The 26,660-nt window shown below is 41.3% G+C and overlaps 1 protein-coding gene across 4 annotated transcripts; it reads right to left on the reverse strand.

Annotated features, from left to right (window-relative positions):
- Positions 1-505: 505 nt before the first annotated feature.
- Positions 506-26,660, reverse strand: ppp1r9ala (protein phosphatase 1 regulatory subunit 9A-like A). Of its 4 annotated transcripts, XM_035175026.2 has the most exons (20): positions 26,484-26,658; positions 23,942-26,026; positions 13,466-13,598; positions 13,138-13,258; positions 12,768-12,872; positions 12,303-12,438; positions 10,383-10,541; positions 10,219-10,272; positions 8,958-9,187; positions 8,686-8,782; positions 8,467-8,593; positions 8,130-8,281; positions 6,937-7,261; positions 6,793-6,850; positions 6,629-6,703; positions 6,069-6,273; positions 5,488-5,532; positions 3,846-3,962; positions 2,487-2,675; positions 506-1,760 (listed from the first exon to the last, which is right to left on the reverse strand). In XM_035175026.2, the coding sequence occupies exons 2-20, from the start codon at positions 25,853-25,855 to the stop codon at positions 1,602-1,604; spliced, it is 4,401 nt and encodes a 1,466-aa protein (XP_035030917.1). In that variant the 5' UTR covers positions 25,856-26,026; positions 26,484-26,658; the 3' UTR covers positions 506-1,601. The 4 variants fall into 4 exon arrangements, with proteins under 4 accessions (XP_035030917.1, XP_035030919.1, XP_035030920.1 ...); XM_035175028.2 differs by lacking the exon at positions 5,488-5,532; XM_035175029.2 differs by lacking the exons at positions 3,846-3,962; positions 5,488-5,532.

The following is a 26,660-nucleotide window of genomic DNA, read 5'->3' on the forward strand; positions in this document are numbered from 1 at the left end:
TTCTTTCTTTCTGGCCTGACAGTCACGGATTCAATAGTCAGACCCAGCAAGTTAAAGAGTAATGCTGAACCGTAGATCATTAAAAACCTTTTAAAAATATTAAAGATTTCACAGCTGCAGCACCTCTGGTTCAGGAAGCCGGGGATCATGGGTAATATCTATTGTTGAGTAGTGTTTCAGTTCAGTCAGTGGGACGGTCAGATCTCCAGTCAACACATTGATAGGCTGTTCTTATTCCACAGTAATAATCGTGTTTGGCTGCAGGGGGCGCCGTTGCTCAGTAAAAGTTGGTGTGGCTTTAAAGGGTAAATTTCAATCAGGCCATCGACACCAAGTATTTGTGGCACATTGTGGATGATATAACATGTTTTATCTATAAAGAATTTATAAAGAAACTATTGAAGAAGACAGACCTGTGCAATGTTAACCTACTAAACTATAGACCACAGTAAATATAACCCGTTGCTACCTGGTGACGAATGACGACTACGAAACAAACATTGCATAAAGTGAAAATTAGTTTATTGTAGCCGTATGTACCAAGAAATGTTTCTCCATTCCAGAAGACGTGGAAAACATCATTTTTCTTGCAGTCCCAACATGTTGTATTCTATACAGCACATGGAGTCAATGCTCGAGAAAAAAACAAGGAAGAAGTTGAGTTTATCCGTCAGTGACTCTTCTTCCGGCCTCACATTCATACATGAAGCTGTGCTCCCGACTCACACAAGTCCTTGTCATAGGCTCATCTCACCCTCTACCGGACCAGCGAGGTGTACGTGTAGCGGACCTGCACATGGTGTGTGTTTTTACATGGAGCACCACGGTCCCATCTCAGCCACACACAGTCAGAGTCAGGGACAACAGGAGCAGCATTCACCTCGTCACTACTTGATTCGTTTGGTTTATTTTTGCTTTCCATTCAGCAAAAACAACAGCGTGGCTATTCTACTTAGTAGAAAAATTTAGATAGTATAAAATGAACAATGGAATTTGAGTAAAAAAAAAAAAAAAAGATATGCAGTTCAATAGGCACATGTATAAAACGGATTTATACATTTAAAACCTTGTCGCCCATTGAAGCTTAAAAGACAAATATAGTGCTTTTATCTGAACTGTACAATAATGGTTCCTGCAGAGGAGGTGTACACGGAAACAGGCAAGTTATACTAGCAAAAATATAAAATGCGTAAAAAGCAGTATACATTTCATTTAAACTTGTGTATGATTTGCACCAAACTACATCGTATCTGACGTTTTATAATTAGAGCTTTTTAGTGGTAAAACATTTTTAGGATACCTTTTTGGTCACATATCCAACTCATGAGTGTTTTTTTTACCCCCCCCGACTAACAGATAAAACGGTTTGAGCTGATGTTTGTTAAAACATTTGGGAGAAAACAGCAATGAGGGAAGAGACAGGAACTACAGTAAGAAGTTAAATCACTACTGGCACCTCAGGCAGGGACAAAGTTCTGTGGTTATTGGCATTAACATGTGGAATGAAGAACATGACGCAATCAGTATAAAAAGTGTTTTCTTAGAGTTCTGTGTGGGGATAGACTTGATGCTACGTGACTTCAGAGAACAGAGCTGCCCCCTCAGCAGACAGAGTCATTACTGACGGGAAGTTTCCCACTGCGTCGAACCTCCTTCTCTCTTTTCTCCCTCTGCTTCTCCAGCTTCTCCTGGGCTTTGCGCATGTCCTTCAGCTTTTTCTTGATCGTTGAGCGGTCGCTCTGACTCGACACGCCGAGAGCCTGAAGGACAAAGAGCAGACGTTTAACACATCAGAGCATATTGAGGGCTGCGACTAATGTTGCATAATTTCTTATCATCACCATTCATTACTTTTCAGTCTTTACTAAATTCACAGAGTTAATGTGATGTCTTCAATTAACATTTGTTTGTCCCGACATCAATATAAAACCCAAAGATTCTTGATGACCTTGGGATTCATGTCAAGATATTAACCTAAAAACTACACTAACTATTACTCAAATAATTAGAAAGGTAATAATTAGGATTAAAATATTCAACTATGTAATTTTAGTCTGATTTTAAAAACTGCTTTGATGTGAACGTTATGTTGTTATATTCAGAATAAGTGTCAAACATTGACGATGGGTAGTTCTCCCATCATCCCTATTCAGTCTTCCTGTCGTGAAGTTTTCTCTCCTTGTCCTTCATGTCTTTTCCTCACAGGGGCTGCAGAGCTGGAAATGACAACGTTCTCTCTAACTTGCAACTTCTTGCCACAGGGTGGCAGTCAAAGGCTGACAAGGCTTAACTAAGGACTGATTTGACAGCGACAGAGGCCTCTTTGTATGACGACATTAAAAACATCATTTAAAACATCATGATCCTTCCAGCTACATCATAACACAGATAATCCCGAGTCAATTATCATCATCATCATCATTCATATTCATTGGGAAAATAGTCCAAATTGTGGATCCCACTGTGTGTGTATGTTTTCCCCTCACCTTTAATTTGTCACTATCCAGGTTCAGGAGCTGCTGTCCATCCACTCCCTTGGCTGTGAATTCAGGTGTGTACTGGTCCATGTTCATGCCCATCAACCAGTGGCACACTTGCTGATTGGTCCATTCAGTCACAGGCCGGTTCTGCCACTGATACTCCTTCCCTGTAGCTACTGGTTCATCATCCAGAGTCTACACAGGACACAGATAAAACAAACAGACAGTAGATTAATAATCTCACTGCTGCTTTAATAAGAGCATCAACATTTTGTACTTTTCATTCAAATGAAAATAAATCTGTGCAGGGTTCTGAAAATCTTTCCAGTGCACAACTCTTTTGTGTAATATGTTGTTTCGCTCTTCAGTGAAAAGATCCCTGCTCATGTCTGGTGCATGGAAAATAGTTTATAACAACTTTATAGAAAGATGTATAGTTGATGGCTTTGAGTAATGTGTAACAGCCAGTTACAATCAAATCTATGTGTTTGGATCTGTGTAATTATCTCCACCAAAGAGGTTTCATTGTAAAAACATTACATTTTGCAGTGGATGTGATTCATAGGGCTTTCTTAAAATTGTCATGTATTTGTGAGTTTGGGAAATTTGGTGCGGCATGGTTTAATTTAAGGGGACTGTTGGGCTCTGGTGGAGGTGTGCACTCTACTAAGTGCTATTCTAGTTAATGGCCATAAAACATTGATCATGTTTTCCAGTACATTCATAAAAATCACTTAAAAAGAGTTCAAGTTAAAGATAACGTAGGCTGGGGCGGGAGGGCAAAGTGAAGTAAAGCCAACAGCAGTATGTAAACAATAAACAAAAAGGACATGTGCAAGTCCTACTGATGTGTGTAATGTACAAATTCACCAGGATAGTGCTGAGAAAAAAACATGCATGCAATGACAGCAAAATACCAACATTCTCAGATGCATGTCACCGTGCGTCCTCGTGTTTTACTGAGAGAAACTGAGACACTTAAAGAATTGACTATGATAAGAGAGGTGAAATACCACTAAGCAGGCAGCAGAGCCATCAGTTGTGTTCTGTGCCAAAAGCTTGTACAGAAAATAAAGCACTGGTCAACAGTTCTAACAGAGGCAAACATACAAACTTCACATATCAGCTGACTTGAGCTAAGCCAAACGACTTGTAGCACACATCAGAATTGCTCTAACACACACACGCATGCAGCTCTTCTACTCCTTCTCCAGTCAGGATTTAACCTCAGCTATTAAAAAGTGTGTGTGATGTGTGCGCGTGGGGGGGGGCTCAAAGAGCATGCTTGAGAACATGGCCTCTCAGCTGCATCAAGGCGTCCCACGTGGCTTTTGTGTGACGGTGCAACAACGGCGAGAAACTCACCTCGCTGGAAGAGAAGATTAAAGTGTGTGAGCGCCCAGACAGATTGGGCTCAGCAACTAACCCAGAGATGTCTGAACTGGGACTGGCAGCGTTAGAATCATCTATGACTGAAAAACTCTGGAACAAGTGGAAACAAGGAACTCATTTACTGAAAAGTCACGACCACACAACAGATCTACGGGAGGAACACAAACATGGTGCTGCAGGTGTGAGGGGCTGTGAGAGGAGAGTGTTGGATTGATGACGAGAAATTATTCAAAAACGATTTCAGTGGCAGTAATCCAAGTTTGATCTTCGACGTGTGGAAAGAAGAAAGTGAGAAGATCAAACATCTACTACGAAGCACAATATTCTAAGTGATAAAAGCTAAAACCAGTCCACCACCAACTACAGCAACAACTTCTAAACTACAGTAACTAACACGACAGGCCTTTGCACAGTAGAAGCGTTGTTTTTTATGCAATAAATTTGCAGACTAAGTCAATGCAAGCTTTTATATCAGCGACGGGATTATGCTGGGCGATTGAGGCTTTTGTTTTTTCGGACCTAGGTACATTCTTTTCAAGGTTTCGCTTCAGACACACACACTCATCTAACTAAAGAACAACTTTTCTATCCAGTCTGATATTAAGTTTGATTGTCGTAGGTTTATTTAATTTACTATGTTCTATTTTTTTTCTTTGAAAAGAATACGAGGTGGCCGACTTGAAGCTAAAATCATACGGCAGGCGACACAACTCCAGTCGAAGAAAATTATTAAACCAAATGTGAACCAAATTGAACCAGCTGTAACTGTTTACAGATGGGACCTAAATAATAAAGACAAACTATGATCTTGGTGCCAGATGTTCCTCAAACTGTCCAACGTCCTGAAATACATCCTGAAGCAGCTTTGGTATAGTTTATGCTCCTGAACCAAGCACTGAAAAGTTTCTCAGTTTTTCCTTTTACTTAGTCAAAGGACCAAAACAACATTGTTTAATGCTGATTCCATCTTTCTTTTCCCAAGGCGTCACAGTTAATAATAGTCCGGCACGTCGAAAGTTGCCTCTGAATTATTCACGTCGCAATTGATGTGCAAAGGCCGTAAGAACACAAACATGTGCTGTTAGATGAACCCTTTAGGAATCCAGTCTAAAAATATAAACTGCAGCTTGTTTTTCAGACACATATGTGAGTTAATTAGGGAATAAAAGGAAACATCCAGATGTGCAGGCGGTTGCACCAGCTATGTTAAAGAATGTGCAGTTTAATTTCATTATGTGGGGTGAGGATTTCATAATAAAAACAGGCTGCAAAATACAAGTTAGTTACTTAAAAGCAGTTAGTGTTGATTTCACACATAAATCATAATATCCAGTTCAGATTTGATTTGCTGGAAACTTTTTTGGGCTTCATTAGTCACTAATATGAGCCAAGAGGCTTTCTGAATATGAAGATACATTAGAAAAATTTGAAAATTAAGGTTTCTTATATGTAGTTCTAGTTTCTAATAGCACAACCACAAACCCACGACACCAAATGTTTTTTTCACAAGACGTGTTGAGATGCGAAATTACGGGTTGCAGAGCAGCGCTTGTTAGTAATGCTCTAGCTAATCATCTAAAATCAAAAGGCGAAAAACAAAAGTTGTATACTGTACCAAATCTAATGAGCGACTGAATAAAGAGGACCAGGAGAGATTTGTCTGTTTAAAGGAAACATGATTCAGTGAGAAATAAGCACTGACAAAAACCTGCCATAGTGTACACAGCAAAACAACCAAAACCCTTCTCTTAGTAATTATTTCACTTTGGTTCAGCTCGCGTCTTGAACTCATTAAACAGAAACGTGGGAACATCAGCCGAACCGCAGCCTCTGGACGGTTTCAGCCGTTTCACTGGCTGCGTTTCATGAGTCACTTTTTTTGGAAACTCTCCCCATCCCTCTGAATTCTAACATATGGATCCAGTTACTGTGGCCTCTGCACAGTGTAGCTTATTTTGAAAACCTGAAAGTAACGGCACATGTCTGTAAACAGCCTTCTGTTATGTGTCTACTAGTTTTACACTTTCAGTGATGCAAGAAATATAGCATGGTCAAGTCAGTCAGAGACAAGTAACCCCACAGATGTCTCATCTCCTTTTCATTTATGTACTTATAGCTTAATGCAGTACCGGATACAAATACTCTCGACATCGCGTATTTACTTTCATATATATTAAGTCAGAGGAAGTTTCATACTTTATTCTTGCGATCATGGCTTTGCTCGCTGCTCATCTCAGTTGCAGTGTACGGCAGGCTGCTGCTGGAAGAGGACGGCTCTCTGTCTCTGTCCCTCTCCTTGTCTCCAAACCAGGTGAAGGGCATACAGGTAGGGATGGAGGTCATGGACTCTGCAGGAGACAGGTTCCCTGCTCCAGGTTCATCCAGTAACTCTGCCGACCCCCTGGAAATCAAAGAAAGAAGAAACAAAAAACAGTTAGACACTCAGATATGGGGGAAAAAAGGCAATCTATATTAAGCTTTGACAACAGGAGTGTAGAAGTGTAATATGCATATACAAAAATTAAACAAATAGTCTTTGTGGCGTTAAGCTATTTACACGAGCCTTTGTTTTCCAATGAGGATGTAATGTTTTTTCCATTAATAATTCAGTAAAACAAAGATTTCTGACATATCTCTTACAGCCCAATACGGTAGTAATGTACTTCTTTGAATTTATAAAAGCTTGAAAAGTCATTTTAATATGAATCAACTTTATAATGTCACTATAAACCATATTTATACTAGTAATACTGTACCTGCTGTCCAAAGATGCTCTCATCGCGTCCTTGTCCTGTTGTTTTTTTCCTTTGCCTCCTGACTTCCGGAGGCCACTGTTTTTAACACCGGTAACATTTGTTTCATGAGAACAAAATGGTGGGAAATTGCAAACAAATAAATAGTGGTTTCTGTGGAGACCTACCCAAAGTCTGGAAATCGTCTTTTAGGTTTTCCTGTTGGTGAAGGCTCATTTAACTCCTCTGGAATCAAACCATAATTATCAGTATCAGTAACACTGTAAGTAAAAGCTTTGCTAATGCAGCCATTGTAATTGGGCCTCACAGACCTTTGGAATCTTTGCCCTTCCCTTTGGACTCTCTCTTCTTGGCGTTGCGCATGAATCCAGAGGGGGAATGTGGTGAGGAGCCGTCTTTTGGAGGAGACAAAGAAGGACTTCCGCTGCTTTCAATGCTGTCGCCCTGTGATGGTGACAAAGACGGGCTGCTGGAGAGCTCCACCTTACTCCTGGATCCCTCTCTGGCCTCGCTGGGCTTATCTTTCTGTCCATTCCCAGGATAGCAGGCGGTCACAGGGAGGGAGAGGCTCTCCTGGATAGACCTCCGCCTCCTGGGAGATTCCTGCTCCTCCTGCTCGTCGTCTTCTTCAGTTTCCTGTGGAGACAAAGATAATTATTTACGAGGACAATGCGAGGAAGAGGGGATGAAAGCTAAACATAACAGAAAGCCCTACTGCTCTGTTCTGATTAGCTGAAGCATGTATGCCTACTTTTTACATGACACACATTTGACCCTATTATCAAAACAAAAATAGATTCCTGGTGCGTTGTATTATTTCTATATTATTCATTATAAAAGGTATATTGTTGTTTTAAAGAAGCAAAATGTTTTTTTCCTCTTGTATTTCATAACAGCTGTTTGTTGTGTGTGAACTCTGCTTTTTAGGAAAAGTGCTTCCTCGACACCACAACAGTCTGGCACCTGTTTCCTGACAGATTTGAGATATTTCTAAATTTTGCTTTTAAGAAGGTAGAACAAGGGGCAGGAAGTTTACAGCTCAGTCACAGCAACAAACTAGAACGGCACTCAGTAGAGTGCAAACCTCCGCCAAGGCACAATACAGTCTCCTTGAATTCAATAAAGCTGCACCAAATTTCACACACGCCAGATTTTTTGAAGACCCATGAATTATTTCCTTGGAAAATGCAATGACAAAAAGAGTCTGGATCCACCCCTGGTAGGTACACTACCTCCTTGGCTGAGGTAATAAAAAGTTTTTTTTTTCTTTTTCAGTTTATTAAAATTCATCTACAGAGTTAAACAATATTCAAGTACACACTCCCTGTGCTTCTTTCCTTCTTCTATCATCAGGAGGTAAAGGGAATGTTTGTCATCATGAGTTTTGAGTGTGAATATGTCATTAGGCATTTTCATACCAAATCATTTGCTCTTAGAACCCTGGTCTTTGATTTGCTGCACATAAACCAATGTTCCAGTATTTCCACAGTAGTTCAGTTCTGACCTGAGAGTGAGTTGAAGTCACTGTAAGGCTTTCCTTCAGTTTGGTCCGGGATGGAGGCTGACGTTTGGCTTTCTGAGCCAGCAAGCCTTTAGCTCTGTGTGCACTGGTGTCCAAACGCTCAGTTTCAGGCACCAACTCACTCCAGTCTTGTTCTACAGAAGAGAATTAAATAAACAAACACAAACTTAATCAGCCACAAAACATCATATTGCAGTTGTAATCATTTACCAGGGCTCACAGGAGTTTAGGATGCATGTAAGTGAATGTTTGACAGATCACACAGTCAAATAAGTGACCTGCGTTTTAAATTGAATTGAATGTAAATGACCCTTTGTACCTGACAGTGAGTCAACAGATTGTGTGTTGGTGACTGAGCCTTGGCTGCTCAGTCTCTCCTCTGCAGCATAGTCCTGACCACTCTGACGCTCTGCACCTGATGTCCCTCTGGACTCCAGGACAGAGATCTGTGGACAAACCAGCGACACCTCAGCTTATTAGAGTCTCTAGCAAGTCCGCTGTAGTGTATAAGCACCTGTATACTTAACCGTGGTCTTACCCTGTTCTGTAAGATCTCCAGCTGCTCCCTGTACCACTTGTCTTTTTCATCCAAAGTTTTCTTCAGCTCCTCCTCTTTCTTCACAAAGTCTATCTCTCTGGGGAAGAAACAGGAAAATGTGGTTTATCGTCAGACCTTTAGCTTGTAATCACCAAACCACAGAAATAAATCGCAAAAGGTAAAATCAGCGAGTAGTAAATATGTCCTATGAATACAGTGATTATAGTGAACCATTAAATCCTACAGTGTTGTATAACAGAGAACAAACTTACTTCTGCTGGTAGTCTTTGAGCAGTTTCTTGGCCTTGTTGTACTTCTTGTCCAGGGTCTCATACTGGGCCTGAGTCTCAGCTAATTGTTCATTCACATTCTTACACAGAGACTGGGCCTCCAGCCAGTAACTCTCCATCTTCAGGATTTTATCATTGCCATCCTCGATCTTTTGCTCCAGTGCAGACTCTCTGGCTTCCCACAACGATCTGTCCTCCTCCGATGCCCTTAGCTAAAAACAGATGTCGTGTTAACTTTGGTAACGTGTTCATTTGAATTTGTTTAACAGGTGGCCTGACACAGACTGTGTGTTAATTATTGTTTGAAGCAGTAATTTAGAAGAACTGGGTCACACATTTTGACTGCTTGTCAAGTGGTATCCCGTTTTCTCCAATAATTTACGATAAGAACATCAAAAGTTTACAGTGTATTATAATTCAAAGTTACGATCTAATGAATTTAAGTCTGCAGCCTGCCAAAATGCTAGCAAAACTATCCCCAGAGTCGGTATCTGTCAATGAAAAGCCATAATAGTGAAAGGAGACATATTATGATTATATTTAGGTTCATAATATAATTTGCTTGAAAACATTCATGCTCTAATGTTCTGAAAACACACAACTTTTTTCAAAGTGTCCATTGCTGCAGCTCCTCTTTTCAACCTCTGTCTGAAACACTGGGTTTTACTTCCAGTCATTTTAAAGTCGCCCTCCCAGCCAGCTGGCCCACTCTGTTGTGATTGGTCAACTCTTTCCAGCGCATGAACGAAAAAGTTGGCCTCTGCTTTGGATTTGCCTGGCTTTGTTAGGGTGCGTGCCAGACAAGGCACCAAGCGTGGGTTACACAAATGTGGGCCATCTGCCATCATAATTGTGCTAAGTATTGGTTGGACTACTGACGAAGCGTTTCAGAAGGAGCAGTGTTTTCTTTGCGAGGAAGGAGCACCCTTTACCGTGGACTTTGGGCTTTTTAACTTTGCCGAACTTTTACATAAATAAACCTCCTATACAACACACAAGAGGAAAGAAAACCTGAAGAAGCATAATATGTCTACTTTAAAAGTTCATTCAAAGTATCAGAAAATCTGAATTAGATATATAGAGCATAAATACTAATGGAAGAAATATCATAATATGTCTTTCTGATTTGGTTTATTATGTAATGGTACTGCATTCATGTGTAGTGACTGGACAGTTTTCTTTTTTCTCTTGATTGTATGAATATCTTGGAAAAATATTTTTTTAAATGATTGTATTTCCATACCTTTTCCTTTAGTTGAATTATTTCAGCTGCCACAACGCTGTGTTTGAGCTGCAGCTATGCAACAAAAGAAGGGAAATAAAATGGTTACACCCAGTACTGTATTTTATTGAATCGTTGTTGTCTCAACAGAGATTACAGGACTGATAGTCAGATGTGGGTGATACCTCTTTGAACTTGAAGGCCATCTGAGAGCTGTCCATGTTGCTGGGCATAAACAAGACCTCAGAATCCGGCAGCTCAAACACCTCTACGTTCCGCCCTGGAGAGAAATTGGAGCACAGAATCCCCTCCTCCGTTCCGTCCTGTTCCTCATAGCGCTCGTCCTGAAATATGATATCACACATGGCATTATATATTGCAAACACCAACACACCCCACATGCCCAGGAACAGGCTCGGCATGTGTCAACAACACACCCTGTGGCACCCGGTCACAGTCTGGCGAGAACATTTTAATCGATACATCAAAACCAAATATCAGTGGGCTGCCTCACACTGAGGCTCTGTAGGAATTTGGAAACACATGTCTGATGCATTGACACGTTACCTTGATCAATACTGTCAGTCATGAAATGATCATGACAGTATAAACACACCTGCAAACACACACACACATTTTGCATAACCACAGGGCAGGGATAAAAATATCAACTTCCCCATAAATCCCAGATATACAGTACAGTCCTGAACACACTACTAAAAGTACCAAGTCTCAGCTTTAATTTGAGTCAGTTGGCATCAACATAGAAATAACTGTTTGGGATATAGGACCCTTTTAATACATGGTGCCCACATTTCAGGGGTTTAAAAGTAATTGTACACTTCGCTACTAATTGTTTCTTGGGGTTCTGTTACATTTCTGTAATAGTTCATGGACAAAATCAGAGAGATAACAAATGGAGTTGGTTTGCCAATAGTTGGATTGATACAAAAAAATGTACCTATAAGGATTTTTGGGGGCCAAGGCCAATACCAGGGAGTAAAACATTTTATATTGATATATCATCCCATACATTTTGTTTTTAATTGGCAACAATTACAAAGATGTTGTTATCAAACCCCTCATGAAAAATAAAGATAATTAAGGCTTGATTTTTTACAGTTGTTACAGTACACAGATACCAATATCTCTGTGAAAGGCTAATATAGGCCATCTTTCAGCCAACAGATAAAATGGTTGGACTCTACTAAAATTGAAGGTGCTCTCTTGAAAACTAGAAAATGGCAAATACAAACCTAGCAGCCATATAGCACAGGTCTTGTGCATGAGCAGAAAATCAATTGCACCATGAATAAAAGCTCTTAATGACTTTTTGAGCTGCATTTTACTTGCTGAAAACCAGACTGAAAGCAGAGAGACCCCACAACAACCAAGAGTTGACGGTGGATGCAATGGAGATCCAAAATGTGGGCATTATGAGTTAAAATGACAGTATCGTCCTCACACTTCTTTCTATATGGATAGAAACCTTCTCAAACAAAAATACATTTGTAAAGCTGAGACTTGAAACTTTTATATAATATCCATTGTTTCATTTCAAATTAAATGTGTTGAAACACAGAGTCTGAAGAACAAAATATGTGTTACAGTCCAATCTCCTGGACTGAATCTCTGTATTGTAAAGACCGGGGCTTGTGGCTACTTGAACTTCGCAAAACAAACATTTCACAACTCTGTTGGACAGGCAGCAGTTGAATAAACTTTTTTCAACACAGCAGAATGGTGACACTTGGCTTACTCACAGCCAGATCCTCGATTCCTCATTGATCTAGGTGAGATTGGACTGGGAGTGGCAGGAGGGAAACAACAATGTCAACATCCAACTAGTAATTACAACTAGAAAAACATGTCTGACTTAATCCTTAGGACTGGACGGAAAACCAGACACATATGGATGCCTCACACAACCCGTTAACAGATGTGGCTTTATAGTGTCAATGCAAAGTATTTCAATACAGATAACAAGCTCTGTAATCATACAATCGCCCTGATGAAGTGAACGCTCACGAGCTATATACTTAGGAATCCACCATCTCTTCCAGCCATTTCATGTAACATGAGCAACAACTGTCCAGTAACCTCACCTCCTCTGTGGAGTGCTCATAGGGATCATCTAGGTGCTCCTCCTCCTGCTCTTGATTCTTCTCCTGCTCCAGCGTCTCGCTTATGAGGCGCGCCACCTCGCTTTGCGTCCCTGGCTTCTCCCGTCCAATATGGAACCTTTTATTTTTTATTTTTAAGAATGCAACATGAAAATCCACAGTTAAATAAAATATTGTACATGTTGCCTGGAAACACCATATTGCAGCTTCTGTCATATCTATTGCACTTGCTACAGGAAAATGTAAATTTTGGGATGCAGTTTAGGCCTGACCCTTTCGTGTGGGTCTATTTCATTTCCCCATCATAAATCACTAACATGCCACAATACATCACAGGCATTCGTGGCCTCTGGTTTCTCAGGAAAAAGACAGACTCGACTGTGAGATTACAGTGACTCATTCAACAGTGAGAGATTCATTTCTAGATGAAGACAGAGATTGTCTTACTTCACTGTGCCTTTGGTGTTCTTCAGAACTGTAGCTGCAAACAGTTGGGTAACGCCAACCAGACTGATACCATCCACCTCCACTATCTGGTCATTCACCTGTATCCTAGACAGACAGAAGATAGGGATTAAAAGAAGAACTTTTAAAAGCATTTCAAACGCAGAGTAACTCACCACCGCCATCCTAGTAGCAAACATGAAAAAAATACAATAGCAGAAGTATTAGGACCATTTTCTTTATTGTCCTCAGGAGGGTAAAATAAAATCTAGGAATTCCTAGAGTGTGACATTAAAACATTACTAGTCTCTTGGAATGAGATCCAAGTGTGAGGTTGTGCAAAAAAAGAGGGAGTTTTGCTGCGTTAACTCACCGTCCATCTTTCTCAGCTGCTCCTTGCTCTGTAATGGTTTTCACAAAAATGCCCAGCTTTTCCAGACCCTGGTCAGCTCCCACTCCCATTCCTATGATACTGATGCCAAGTCCATTCTCTCCTAATGGAGAGAAATGAATAGGGTCGAAAACAGTTGGTTGAAAAAACTGCATACAGGATAACATTTTCATATTCATTCAGACTAAAAACTTTGATAGCACTGATTTGACATCAATATTACAGCAGCAAAATATAAAACACAGTCACAACCCTTAATTGTTAAAATAATCACTAGTCACTATAGTTCCTCACTGGTTACTAGACTCACCTTTCTCGATCTCCACAGGAAACACATCCATCTTCTCCACTCTCTTCTCTAGCTCATACTCTGCAGATGCTGCTACTGGGTCCACGTCATCATTTCGCCGATCATATTCCTCATTGGAGAAAGTACTGTAGACCTGTATTGTTGAAATATAAAGTGCACAGAGTATCAGAGGCATCTGCAAAGAGAGCTGCAAACAATTTTCACTTTTAAGTTATTTTTATCCATCTAGGTAAAGTGAACAAGGACATATTCTTCATTTGGTCTAAAAAGCATGGTGAGGGAGAATTACACACATTCTCTGGAAATTTACTAAGGAAATTACTGCGCTAGTGCATTACTGAGGCACAATTTAACAGCTGCTGAAGGACAGCACAGCTCTTTGTTGATGATTAGGGCCACTGATATTGAAATGCACTCATCAAATGTGTTATAATTTCCACAAGAATGTCTGGCAGAGATTATAAAGAGGAATAATCTTTAGGTTTGTAGCTACTAGTGGAAAGAAAAAGAATGTGAAGCCAGTGGAAAAATCTGGTTTTCTGCAATAAACTGGTCATAAAATGTGACCTGATCTTCAACCAAGTATAAGCACACTCACTGTGTTTAAGCTCATACTGCACAAACTACGATCTTCTGTGTTTAAATTGAAAACATCAAAAAAACATAAATTTGTAAACTCTTTGGATTAGACAACTGTTTAAAACATCCTTTGGCACCAATGACCTCTAACAAGCACTTCCAGCATTCAGGAGGAATTTTGGACCATTCTTCTTACAGAACTGCTTCAGCTCTGCCATATTTTTACGATGTCTAGTGTGAACTGATTTAATAAAGTCTTTCCACGACAACTATATTTGGTTATGGTCAGGGCTCAGACTGGGCCACTCCAAAAGGTGGATTATCCCTTTTGTTTTGAAGCCACCAAAGTTCTACTGTGCTTCAGCTGGCAGAGAGCCACCCTGACATTATCCTGTTAGATAAACCGAGGAATTATTTTCCCTGCAATAATACCGAGCTGTCCAGGCCCAGAGGCAGCAAAGGCCCAAACCATATGATGCTGCCTTTTGCTGTTGTGATGATTTCATTTTGTTATGCGGTGCTGCATATTCTTCCCAAACACTTCAACCTTAGTTTCATCAGTCCATGAACATTTTCCCAGTAGTGCTGTGCAGTATCATTGTGTTATCTGGAAAACTACGCCTTTGTTTGTTTGAGCAGGAGCTTCCTCCAGGGTGCCTTGACATGGGAACAATGTTTCATGCCAAACACTATGGTTTGAATTTGATACGGATGAACAAAGACAAAGACTTGTTAACAAGCTCCAGTAATTAGTTTCGGCCTTTACCAGTTACTCTTGGTTTGTTTTTAACCTCATTGGGAATTTTGGGTTGTGCCTTTGAAATCATCCAAGCTGGGTGCCTTCATCTGGGAAAAGTAAAAGTACAATGTGGCAAAGTACAATACAATGATTTGTGTGATTTGTAATAATAGATTGTGTTGGTTCATAAATAAAACTCATATGAAGGTCTAACCATATTTCATGACAAACGTATACATAAATGGAGGGCTCACTTTTTCTTGCGACTGTATACAATCATATGCACATATCCGGACATGCATATTGAACTGCTGTTACTCATCTTTTGCATCTTTATTGAAAGATGAACAGATGCAAATTAAGTGTCAGGGACAACAAAGCAGAAGATGCATTCCCAAGACAAACTGTTGAGGACTTTTATGAGAGTTGTAAGAATCGGAGAAATTTGCAGGCAGGCCTCACAATACACTGGATGTGTCCCAGAGACTGTTTGAAATTATATCCCACAGACAGAACATGAGCGGTGTGGAAAGTAGGGCACAGCTGGGGAGAGCTGAGCAGTGGATGTAGCAAAGATCAATAATTAGAGGAGACAAGGGGATGTCATCAGCATAGAAAAGAGAAATAAAATCACAACCGAAGCAAAGAAAAAAAATTCATCACTTAATCTTCAATCAAGAGCCAATGCTCCAGTGCTCAGCAGCAGCCTCAAGGCCTAATAATACACACACCGCTACATTTTGTGCTCCCCTCGAATTCAACCGATACAAGTACAAATGGTATTCTTAATCCACTCCGAAAAACACTCCAGGGGTCAAGCTAAAGTGAGCACTACAATATTTAGCATTTAATGGCCTGGAGATGACCATCTGTTGTGTCTCAGTTACCATGTAGTGAGAGTGTACAGTTCATAATATTTAAAAACAAAGTCATCAGCAGGGCAGTAGCAAATACTCATTGTCATTATATTTTACTTGATAGTTGCTATAAATAGTTTTCCATTTCCCAAGGTGACATCTTTAAATCTCCTGTTTCGACAAAACAACAGACAAAAACTTGGATTTTTGACTTACTATCAGAAAAACAGCCAAATTTGTGGTTTTTAAATTTGTACTCCGTACTCCACCAAGTTTCAACAAAATCAGTTCAGCAGTTTCTGCACAATCCTGCTAACAAACATAACCTTGGTAGAGGTAATATATTTTCTGTCAAACAGCTAATTATTGCAGTTCTAGTTAGCTGCAAAGCAATGTCTTTTAACTTCAGTTCAAGCCAGCAAGACCTTCCAAGAGTTCCCAGCAGAGTCTGAACAATCTTAAAAGTTCCTCTGAAGTCTGCATAGTCACTGATGAAGAGGTCTGAGTTGCACAAACAGGCCATCGCACCTCACACCGTCCCAACACCCAGAGCTTTGAGAGTTTTTATAAATGAATTGTTGATAAAAAATAAACCAGATTAGAGTTTAGCAGACTCCACTGGGGCCAAATGCCTGACTATACTGTAGGTCGGATACCTAAACCCCCTGCTTGGCGATTATTAGTCTTAATCTGAGTGGAGTCATGACAGGATGTTGGCAACAATGTCAAAAGGTGAGGTAGACTGAGTTAATAATGAGCAAGCTGATAATCTGGCTCCACTGTGCATGTGAAAAGAGGAATGTTAGTTTTATTGAATAATAGACATACCAATTATATGGAGCGAAGAATTGGAATTTGGAATTCAAACAGGAAAATGGGGAAAGTAAGTGAATGAGAAAATACAAGTTGCAGGTAGAATATGAGACGAAGGATAATTCAGTATTTAGCATGAACTTTGGACTTGAAACTTGATGATGAAGCCATCAAGTTAAGTCAAGTTAGTGAGCAAGTACAGAGCATTTCTTTCAAGAGCAAAGATCCATGTCATAACACGCACAAACAAAGCTCAGCAAGATCCTGCATGAGGGCTGAGACAGAAGTCATTTCCATTTTATCCATATTGTGGTAAAAAATAATCTATGCTTGCTTACTGGTGGAAAGCTATGAGAAGTTAAAAATATTTTGCAACTAAGCCGGATGGAGCACTCATACGTCTTTATACTGGATGTTAAGAAATAAACAAAATCTGTACACAGCTTAACTTTCAATATATTTGCTCTTTTTTATTATTACTTTGAGATGCAGTCTTTCTTTTCTTGGGCCGAAGACAAGCTGGAACTGTAAGTGTTTACAATGTTTTGCCTTCACTGCAGATGGTCTAGTCATGACTGATAAGAACCAATCAGGAAGTAAATGCGTCATTTCCAAATGTCTTAGTTTTTGCCTGTCCATACTACACTCAGGCCTGGAGTTTTAATGCAAAAACAGGGCCAAAGCAGTATCAAACTTCTCGGTTTCAGACACTTGAAAACTCTGGAGTTGTGTAAACGGCAGGTGTAAACATAGTGTGGATGTAGCCTCACTATTATAACATAACAAACTGCATACAGTCTTAGTCTTGTAGAGAATGGGAATCACAAGTGTGTTGAAACCCATAAAAAGATCTAAAAACAGAAGAATGAACCTTTACCAAACTAAATGAAGTAAAACTATAGGATTATAGGAATGATTGAGGCATTTGGCATGAGGGTGTGTGATGTCATCACATAAACATTTTCACCCTGGGCAACAGGGTCTGAGGTCTAGATCTTGCAGCATGTCAAGACATGAGGAATTAACCACAAACAATCTCCCTCTGTCTTTTTGTCTCCTCACTGTGTAGCCCTTGGATGGAGCCCAAAACAGTGTGATAGTAAGTTTCCAAAATAACTCGATAAGCCCTCTGCTCATTATGTCAAAGGGAATTACAGCATCTATTTCTGCTTTACAACATCCTGCTGATTCTCATACAAACGTATCCAAGTGGAATCATATTGTGTTATCTTAGGATAAAGACATACATGCACTGATATGGTACATGTGCAGGGACCCCTGATGTTCTGAGAAGAAGTAGAAAACTGAATAGATAGGAAACTGGCAGATTATTCACACTACTGCAGTTCTGTGGTAGGAAAGACAGGAATGCTATTCATGGGGCCTCAAACCTCCATCAACCCAAGTGAGTTCTTCACCCTCTGAATCCTCCTCTTCCTTTTACACTTGAACAAGCCATAGACTGATGGCTGGCTGCAGTATTGGTCATAAATTCCACCTCCTCCATTTTAGCAAATGGACCAAACAAGGTATGCGTTAAAACCCTTGTTGTAATTCTTATCACACTGATATGTGTAAAGTGTACATTTTTCCAGTAAGTTTACTTTTAATTACTTATTTGATGCTATAAAAACGTGGTGAAACGTGGTGAGCCTGACTTGTGATTGGTCGGGGGTCCGTGTATTGACAGGGTCTTGCTATCACGACTCCATCCACAATCCTGGTGCTCTTAGCCAAGATATTTGAGCTTCATTACTGGATAGTGGGAGAAAATCGAGACGCGTTGTCCTTCCTCTATGACCCATATATTGTGCTTTTCCCCCATTGGTAGTTACATAAAGACAAGATTATAACTTCCAATTAACCAAGAAGCTTCTCTAGACATTCTTGTCCTGCTTTCATCTTTAAACCAATTCTGTCTCTTAAAAAACAAGCTTAACAACATTTCTATAAATAAGGCAGACAAAGTTTATCAACTCATAATTTAGACAGTTAAAAATGGATTCACAAAACTAGAGCAGGGAGAAATTTCATCAAGGATGAAAGATGCTTTTTAGTTTAGACTTTGGAGACTTTAGTAATTAAGGGTTAAAAATGTAGGTTAATAGAATATAGGGAGAACCGCTGTATCCTGAGCCCCGGCATTAGCTGAGCAGCAGCAGCGTAGCTTGGCTTCTCCGTCCTACCTCCCCCTCAATACCAAAGTCTGACTTTTCTGTTGCCATGGACTCCCAGACCGTTTTTAAACAATGCTCTGTTCTTTGCAAAAACCTTAATCACTCAACCTCTGTCTTCTTGACAAAAACAACAGAAATCAGTCTTTATTAGCCTCAGCCTCACAAAAAAAGTCTTTCACATTTCTTACCCTCTCCAGCTATCAGATTTTCCAGCTACCCATTTTCCTTTGTGGCTCAGCAAACACTGTCCAACAATTAAACACAACCAAAACAAACTTCTGTCAGGCAGAAGTTCCACAATTCTCCAACAAGACTCCAACAGGTATGCAACTTAAGGAAAAATAACTATTTCTTGTCGACTTTATACAAAACAAGGTATATAATGTGTTTTCATGCCAGTTCATGCCCTTAAATTGTTGTTGTGGTCAGTGAGGTTGTGTTGTAGGTCAGACAACTTATGCCATGCTGTAATTTTCCTCCAAAGAGCTCGCCTTCAGCAGTGTGCGGGCCTTTCATCCATCTTTAACAACTGCAGTGGTCTGTCCTCACAGATGTTCACATGCCCACACCCACACTGAAACCCTTTCCATCTTTCCCCTTCGTTCCCTTCCCCATAACTGAATACCAATGTGGGAAATGAGTCAGCAGCTGTGAGCAAAAGCAAACCAGAGGAATCTCTTGCCAGTGCAAAACGAGGGCTGACCACTGGATTGGGGAGTTCGCAATGTAAGCGGGCCTAGAGAAAGACGGCAAATCAAAACATGCTGTGAGAGTGAGCTGGGGAAGGGGTGGTGGCCTGGCGCAGATCATAGAGCAATTAGGAAAGAAGGCATGGGGCCCAGTTTTTAGATCCTGTGTAAACACACGAGGAAGAAGAACAAAATATCTGGTACTTCCTGTAAAAATGCCCCAGTTTTCCACAACCACCAGCTGCCCACCAGACAGCTGACCACTTATTAAAGTCCAGTCGGCAACTTTATTATATTCATTTTATTTCTAACAAAATAGTAAATTAACAAGTTGCAATTAACTATAAGAGTATAATTTAGAGAGTATATAGCACTATAATGGAATAATAGAGTGAACTGGAAATGAAAAGACTGACAGGCTACTTCAAGGAGAAAATAGATGGGTCGGTTACTGAAAAATATTAGAACGAATACCTTTATAATTACAGTTTTGTTGTTGTGAAGAATATTTCAACTTAGAACTGATGCAATATGTGATTTAGTTTTAGAACCAAGATAACTTGCTAAATGAGTTTTTGTAATAAAGCGCAGGTAGAAGAACCAGACAGGGCATATCCCTGTGTAAAGCCCTGATGGCCTTGGAATCATAAACACTTTAAAGAGTTCACACTAACTAAAACAGAAATAATATGCATGTCTTCCTGCCTTGAACTTGAAGTGTTCATGTATGACCAGAGGTGGAGTCTGAGTGGAGCAGAGTGCCATAATGGAATCAAATTTCCATGAGTGCAAACATGAACAGGTTGAGCAGGTCTATTTATGAATGGCCCACAAAAGCTACTTTTGTCCCGCAAGGGCTGCTGAAAGGTTGCACACTCATTTACATCTAACTTTCAGTGAAAACACGCAGCTAATGTGTTGGTCCGTAATCACATAATGAAACCCTTTTAAGGCAATCACAATCAGCCCCACACTCATCACATGCCAAGCTGTTTAATGAACAGCATTGAGCTGACTGCATTAGTATTCAGCACCACCGTGTCAGATAGTCACCCAGCAGCCCAGGTGGCTGGAGAGAAGTTGGATCCTACAAGGGGAGGGCCTCTCATGATTGGATGAGGGTGGAGTCTTGTAAGACACATTCCTCTGGCCAGAAAGAAGACACATTACAGATAGGAAATGGAAAGCATAACACTATGAGTCCATGGGGTTTGCCCATTTTGCTTTTCACTAAATCACATGAAATACACAGTGAATAGCTAGAGAATCTTCTGAAAATAGATCCCCACTTTCCTGCCTGAATAAATAATAAAACACTTTCTGGCTTGGAAGCATTACTGTAGAAAAGCCACAGAGCACCTATGATGCTCTTATCTGGTTCCACATGAATGTGTGCAAACTGTCTACCTGGCACGTTGTGAAATGTCTACAGATACTGAAACAAAGCAGTGCTGCAGGCATCAAACTGACAAAAGGATGTGTATGCTTGGATAGTGGCTAACGTGGACAGTTTAGCTCTTTCAGTGCAAACAGAGAAAGAAATGCTGGATTTTCATTTACAATGACTGGTAAAAAATCTTCACCACACCCTGTGCGTCCGGGTAGGGACAATGCGTTTCCTTGACATATAACTGCGTGTGGTACTTCCTGTTACTTTGCGGGGGTGGGGCAAAGCAACAGGTGCAGACCATGGTTTTGGACATTTTCTTTTCTGCTTTTATTTTACAAATCTTCTCGTGTGCGACATGACAGACAAAACCTAGATGATGACCTCTCTAGAGATATGATGTAACTACCCTGAAAATTAGTCTTTGTCCTGAAGCAGATAACACACCTTCAGCAGGGAGCGTTAATCATTGATAACTCTTGGCTTTTTTCCCTATTCCAGATTATGGGTGATTTACAGCAGACGCAAACCTGTAAACTGCTAAACCAAAGTGATCTGAGGTTGTAAGGTTTCTCTGGGTAAAGACACGTCTGGATGCACACAAATCTAATGTTACTGGCCTGTTTTTAATTTTCAGTTATAGACGAAACTACCTCCTCACTGTAAAGACCAAAGTTACACTTTAAAGAAGTGTTTCAATATTTATGCTGCTCATACAGCTGCAGGACACAGCCAACTTGCAAACTTTTATACTGACACAGCAGCGATGGGACTGCAGCATTCCTATGTCCTACTAAAGTGTGACTCTGCATTAAAATGTATGAAAAACAATCTTCTCATAAAATATAAAAAGGTATAAAATAACTCCAGTGTGAGTGCAGCGCTCATCATTTAAGTTTCTTTTTCGACCACGACATGCAGGAACTGGACCCGTTTCTTCATAAAAGGACCTTTCTCTTCCACACAGGACACATCCAATGTCAAAAAGACTCAGGTTACATGAGCTAATTCTGTTGTGAGCCAGCAACACAAAGTACTTTTTCTCTCAGAGTTGGTAAAGACTCAAGTTTGCTCGATCACAATGCCAGCTCTGTCAAGCAGAATGTAGAGATGGATCCGGCGCTAGCGGGAGGTCGCTGTTAGAGGGAACACCGGTAGAAATGTTTGCTGTGACTTCATTAGCCAACACAATTAATCTTTAACCATAGCCATTTGAAAACTCTCTGTTCTCTTTCCAGCCTACTTTACTCCAGGTTAAAGGATTATTTCCGCCTTCAACGAGGTTATGTTTACGTTTGTGGAAACCAGGAATAATTTTTCACTTTCCTGAGCATTGCATGTTGGGGCCTTTTTGTTGATTCTCTGTGGGAACTGATATTTATGAGTGTGTGCAATTCCGTCTAGATCCAAGCAAAAATCCAGATTTTGTGAATTTAATTGTGAATTCATAAGGAGACTGCTGGGCCTTGGCAGAGGTATAGTTGGGCAGTTAAATCAAGCAAGGGCCATCCCCCTCATAATATTTGGTTCATGGTGCATGTCCACCTGAGCATCGCACACACTAAACTTCCCACACAGTACATACTATGAGAATGTGGGAAGAAGCAACCCATTAATTATCAAAGAAAACGTAAAGGTTAATTGTGGAAATAGTTTTGGATGAACCCCACGTAACAAATGCAACCATGTGTCAGCTATTTCTGTTTGATATAAAGTCTCTGATGGGTGTTATGAGGACTGAGCTGCTACCGACCCCAGACACAGTCTAGCATATTGTTGTGAACTGTAAAGCTGTGTTTATCTCTGTCACAGCTCAACTGTGGACGGAGGAAGTGCACTCTTGTTTGTGTCCCCTCCAGTCCAGGTCAGCTTCTGGTCCCCTCTCCCAGGACCCCCTGCCAGGATGACTGGGATGAGGAGGGGGGGTCCACACCCTGAGATAACAGCACATTTTAAGGCCTGGATAAACACTGAGCTATTTAGAAAGCAGAGTGGAGTGCACTAGGGTGATTTGTTTTCCCCCGATTTAGCAACATGTTGATAGTGAAATATCCATGGTGGAAGATATTACCCCCACACCCTTAAAATACCCACAGGCAGTATTTACAGCAAATGATATGTGGCAATACCATAATAGAGATTACACCAACTGGAAAATCAGTTGGACTACATAACTGTAAAGCTGAGACATGTGTCAAATACATGTACTGTACCTAATATGGTATGCGATTACATGGATTGTTATTTATGGAAGACATCAATATAATGCTGTCTTTAGGGTTGCATTATTTCTCCAAACTTGACTATTGTAGGAAGGTAAAATAAAACAAATATAATCATGATTGCTTTTTGCATGAAGGCTACCTAAGACAGTTATTTTGTCGGTATCACCAAGCTCTACAAACTCAACTGTAGAACATCTATTCACAATGAAATGATGCTCCACCACTCACAGTCACAAAAGCCAAGAAGATGATAGATCAGAGAAATGGAAAAATGCAGAATGTGCCTCTCTGCTGTTCACAAAGATTTATATCTTTATAAATTTATTGATAATAAAAAATAAAGAATTCTCCCTGCAGCCATAGAAATAACATTTCCATAAGCTGTAAAAGAGATCATATGGCTGAATCAAATCCCTGAATTCCACCATGTTGGAAAGAAGAGAAAAGTCCCTCATGAATCACAACAGACAGGAACCAGAGTAAAAAATGCCAAACCACCAGTGCAGTGACTCAGGGGTAGACCCTGGTTTCTTTCTTCTGCTACAGTCTTAAAAGCTTCACATCTCTGTCTCACTCCTGCCCTCGTTCAACTGTGGCCCCAATCTTGCACGCTTTATTATGCAAACAATATTTTCCAAAAATATCACACAAACAACGTTGCAAACTCACATCCCCCAAAGTTCTCCCGACTCTGCGGATCTCTCTCTTGCAAGATTAAGGAGACGAGGTTGACGAACTACCCGCCTCCCTGGTCACTAAGATAAAATAAACTACTAGTTGAGATTTTTCTGAGCTGTTTCAAAGCATGTCTGATGATAGAGTGCAGAAGCTGTGACATCAATATCCCACAAAAAACATACTTGCAACCTCTTCTAATTTGTCTTGTGTCTGCGGGGAAACGCCTAGTTCACACATCATTGCTGATTCAGTGGTTTGTGATGACAGGTTTGTGCAATGTGTTTTTTGGTGCTTCAGGTGTTTCAAATGTAAACACAACACAACAAACTTACCAGAATTGGACCTGTGGAGAAGTTGATTTTCCTCTTTGTGGGAGGCCCCTCCTCATCTGACAGACCAGGGGCTTCATAACAGTCATCATACTCCACATACATTTGATCCACCTCCTCTTCTTCCTCCTCCTCTTCCCTGAGGACATGGTCCGCATCCCTGTCATCCACAAAGGCTGCGTTCTCAATACCGTACACCACTGGAGAGCCTCCATCCACGATGCTCTCGCCCACCTGCTCCTCCAGCTCAGTCTCTTCCTCTGCTACCTCATCATCTTCCTCATCACCACCGTCTTGATTTGAAATAAAACTATATTCTCCTCTGTCCTCATCTGACTCAAATCCCTCTACGTCCTCGAGGACTCTACCTTCACCCACACTCTCTGCTAACCTTTGTGTCTCTCTTGCAACATCTCTTACCATGACTTCATTAGGAGTGTTACAGTTCTGTATTTCTGGTTGAAAGGTTCTTTTCAGTTCTATCGGTTGCTCTGTAAGGCTTTGCACTGTCTCCTCCACGAACACACAATCTTCAGCGTTCTCATCTTCATTCTCTTCACTCTCCGAAGACTCATTCTGAACAACCACCAACTCTGCCCGTACCATGCCCACCCCTCTGGAGTCCAGTGATGAGCTCTGGCTGGGTGGATTTTCCCTGGCAGGAACATGTACCACACTGTCATTACTCTTGGATTTTTCAGAGTATTTGGTCCTGTTGGTTTCCTGAAAGCCATCAGCTGATGGAGGAGGCTGCTTCACATCCCTCGGGGGTGGACTATGTGGCTTGCTTTCATCCCGACCAATAGATGTCCTGCTAAATCCATCACTGGTTGACGAGGAGCCCTTGTAGCCGTGGCTAATTGGAGTCGTTTTCTCTGATGAGAGGGGTTTGTGAGTGGCATCAGTTGTTGGAGAAACAGACTTGTGGGCTGCATTACTTATTGGAGTTGTTGGTTTGAGACCGCAATCAGACCCAGGGGTCGACTGTTTGTCGACGACACGCGGCATCTGGGATGTATTTTTGTTAGTGGTATTAGTTACAGGTGAAGAGCTAGTGGCTTCTTTGACGGGAGACCTCGGTTTATGTAAGCTGTCCCTTGTTGGAGAGGTAGGCAGTGAGTGTTCAGTGGTACTGTGCTGCTTGGCAGACACCGTCGCGCCTTTTCCAGAAGCCGTGTTGTTGTCTTCTGAGTCATTCTCAGCCATGTAATTCTCCAGCCTCCGAGAAATTGGTCCCGAATTCAGAGACGCTCTCGACACATTCTTTTTCTCACCATCAGCCTTTTCATCTCGACTGTTTTCCGTTGATGTGGGAGTCTGCTCTGATTTGATAGTGGTCTCCGAAGATCCCGATACTCTCCTTGTGCTTTTCCCCTCATCAGAGGCGCTTCCTAGGGACAGGCGACTCACCACTCTGTTCGGGGATTGCTTTTCACCTGCGGGCGGCTCTTTGACGCGTCTTTCAAAGAGTTTTCTGGTCGAAGAAAACTTCTCCGCCAAAGCCACTTTGTCAATCTCAACATCCTCCCCCTTGGGTGTTTTCTCTAAATTTTGTGTTTCAGGGCTTGCGGTGGTGTTGAAGTTGGCTTTTTGCGTGTTGACCGGAAACTGCACCTTCGGCGGGGAAACCGGGGTCACCTCAGACTTTAAAGGCGGTTTTGCTTCTTGACACTCTTGCTGCTGACCATCCATCTGCAGGAATATGTTCTTTATCTTATTCACTCTGGTGCCAAACGGCCTCCCCCTTGAGTCCTCCCGGGTGTCGCTGGAGCCATTCGTATACGATTTGGCGGAGCCCTCAGACTTTGGCCCATCAAAGGTGCATTTGATGGCGTGGAAGTCAGACTTGTAAGCGTTTCTGTGGGGGGACGCACTCCTCAGGGTCCTCTCGCCCACTTTGCTTTCTGCTTTGATCATTTTTGTTTGTTTGTTTCTGCAGCCACTGTCAGAAAAGCAGGGTTTCGGGGAGAGAGTGTAGTGGATTGCTGGTCAACTTTTATTCCTCCACTTTTACGCATGCGGTGCCATGGTGAGGGGGAGCTGCTGTGGAGCCCTGTTGTCTCAACTACACAGTCACAGGGAAGTCATCTTCATAGAGAAACACACAGGGAAAAGTCGGTTAATACAGAGACCTAACATATATATATACACACACACTGTACATAAAGGCAGCCATTAAAGTGCCAATCAAATCATAATGGGTTTAAAAATTCGCTTCAAAACACAAAGTAACGCTAGCTTAAAAGTAACGTGTGGAGTCGTTTGTATGCATTTCGATTGTTATCGCACTTCGAGCGTTAGCTAACCACTGTTAACCCTTTAACTAGCTAGCAACTTTACCTGCACTTGGTTTAAGTAGTTAACTGCGTTAGTTTCGCTGGTAACGCGTCACCGGAGAGGTTAAACCGAAGTTAAACTCTGGGCCAACACTTCAACACTGCTGCCTCGCTCTCAACAGCTCATTGTGGCGTTTCAAGTACGAGCGGTGAGAAATGTCCGACACACACCAGCCGAACAAAGGTCAACAACTGTGCTCGCCTCTCACCTCCCACTCGCCTCATCGTGTTCGGCCTCCGAAATGTCGTCCCCGCTTTTTCTTCGCCGCCTCAAACTTGCCACTTCTGGTCGCTCTCCGCCATCATTCCCCTCCTGCTCCGGCAGCAGCAGCGTCGTCCTGCCTCCTCCTCCTCCTCCTCCTCCTCCTCCACTTCCAGACCTGTCT

The sequence above is a fragment of the Hippoglossus stenolepis genome, chromosome 13 (genome assembly GCF_022539355.2).
Source record: "Hippoglossus stenolepis isolate QCI-W04-F060 chromosome 13, HSTE1.2, whole genome shotgun sequence".
In the NCBI taxonomy this organism is placed as follows: Eukaryota; Metazoa; Chordata; class Actinopteri; order Pleuronectiformes; family Pleuronectidae; genus Hippoglossus; species Hippoglossus stenolepis.

Coding starts and splice junctions, on each gene's coding strand:
- ppp1r9ala (XM_035175026.2), bottom strand. CDS start 25,855: ATGATCAAAGCAGAAAGCAAAGTGGGCGAGAGGACCCTGAGGAGTGCG. Junction 12,873..13,137: donor GCAGCTGAGAAAGATGGACG/GTGAGTTAACGC, acceptor CTGTCTGTCTAG/GATACAGGTGAATGACCAGA. Junction 8,282..8,466: donor ATCTGTTGACTCACTGTCAG/GTACAAAGGGTC, acceptor TCTCTTCTGTAG/AACAAGACTGGAGTGAGTTG.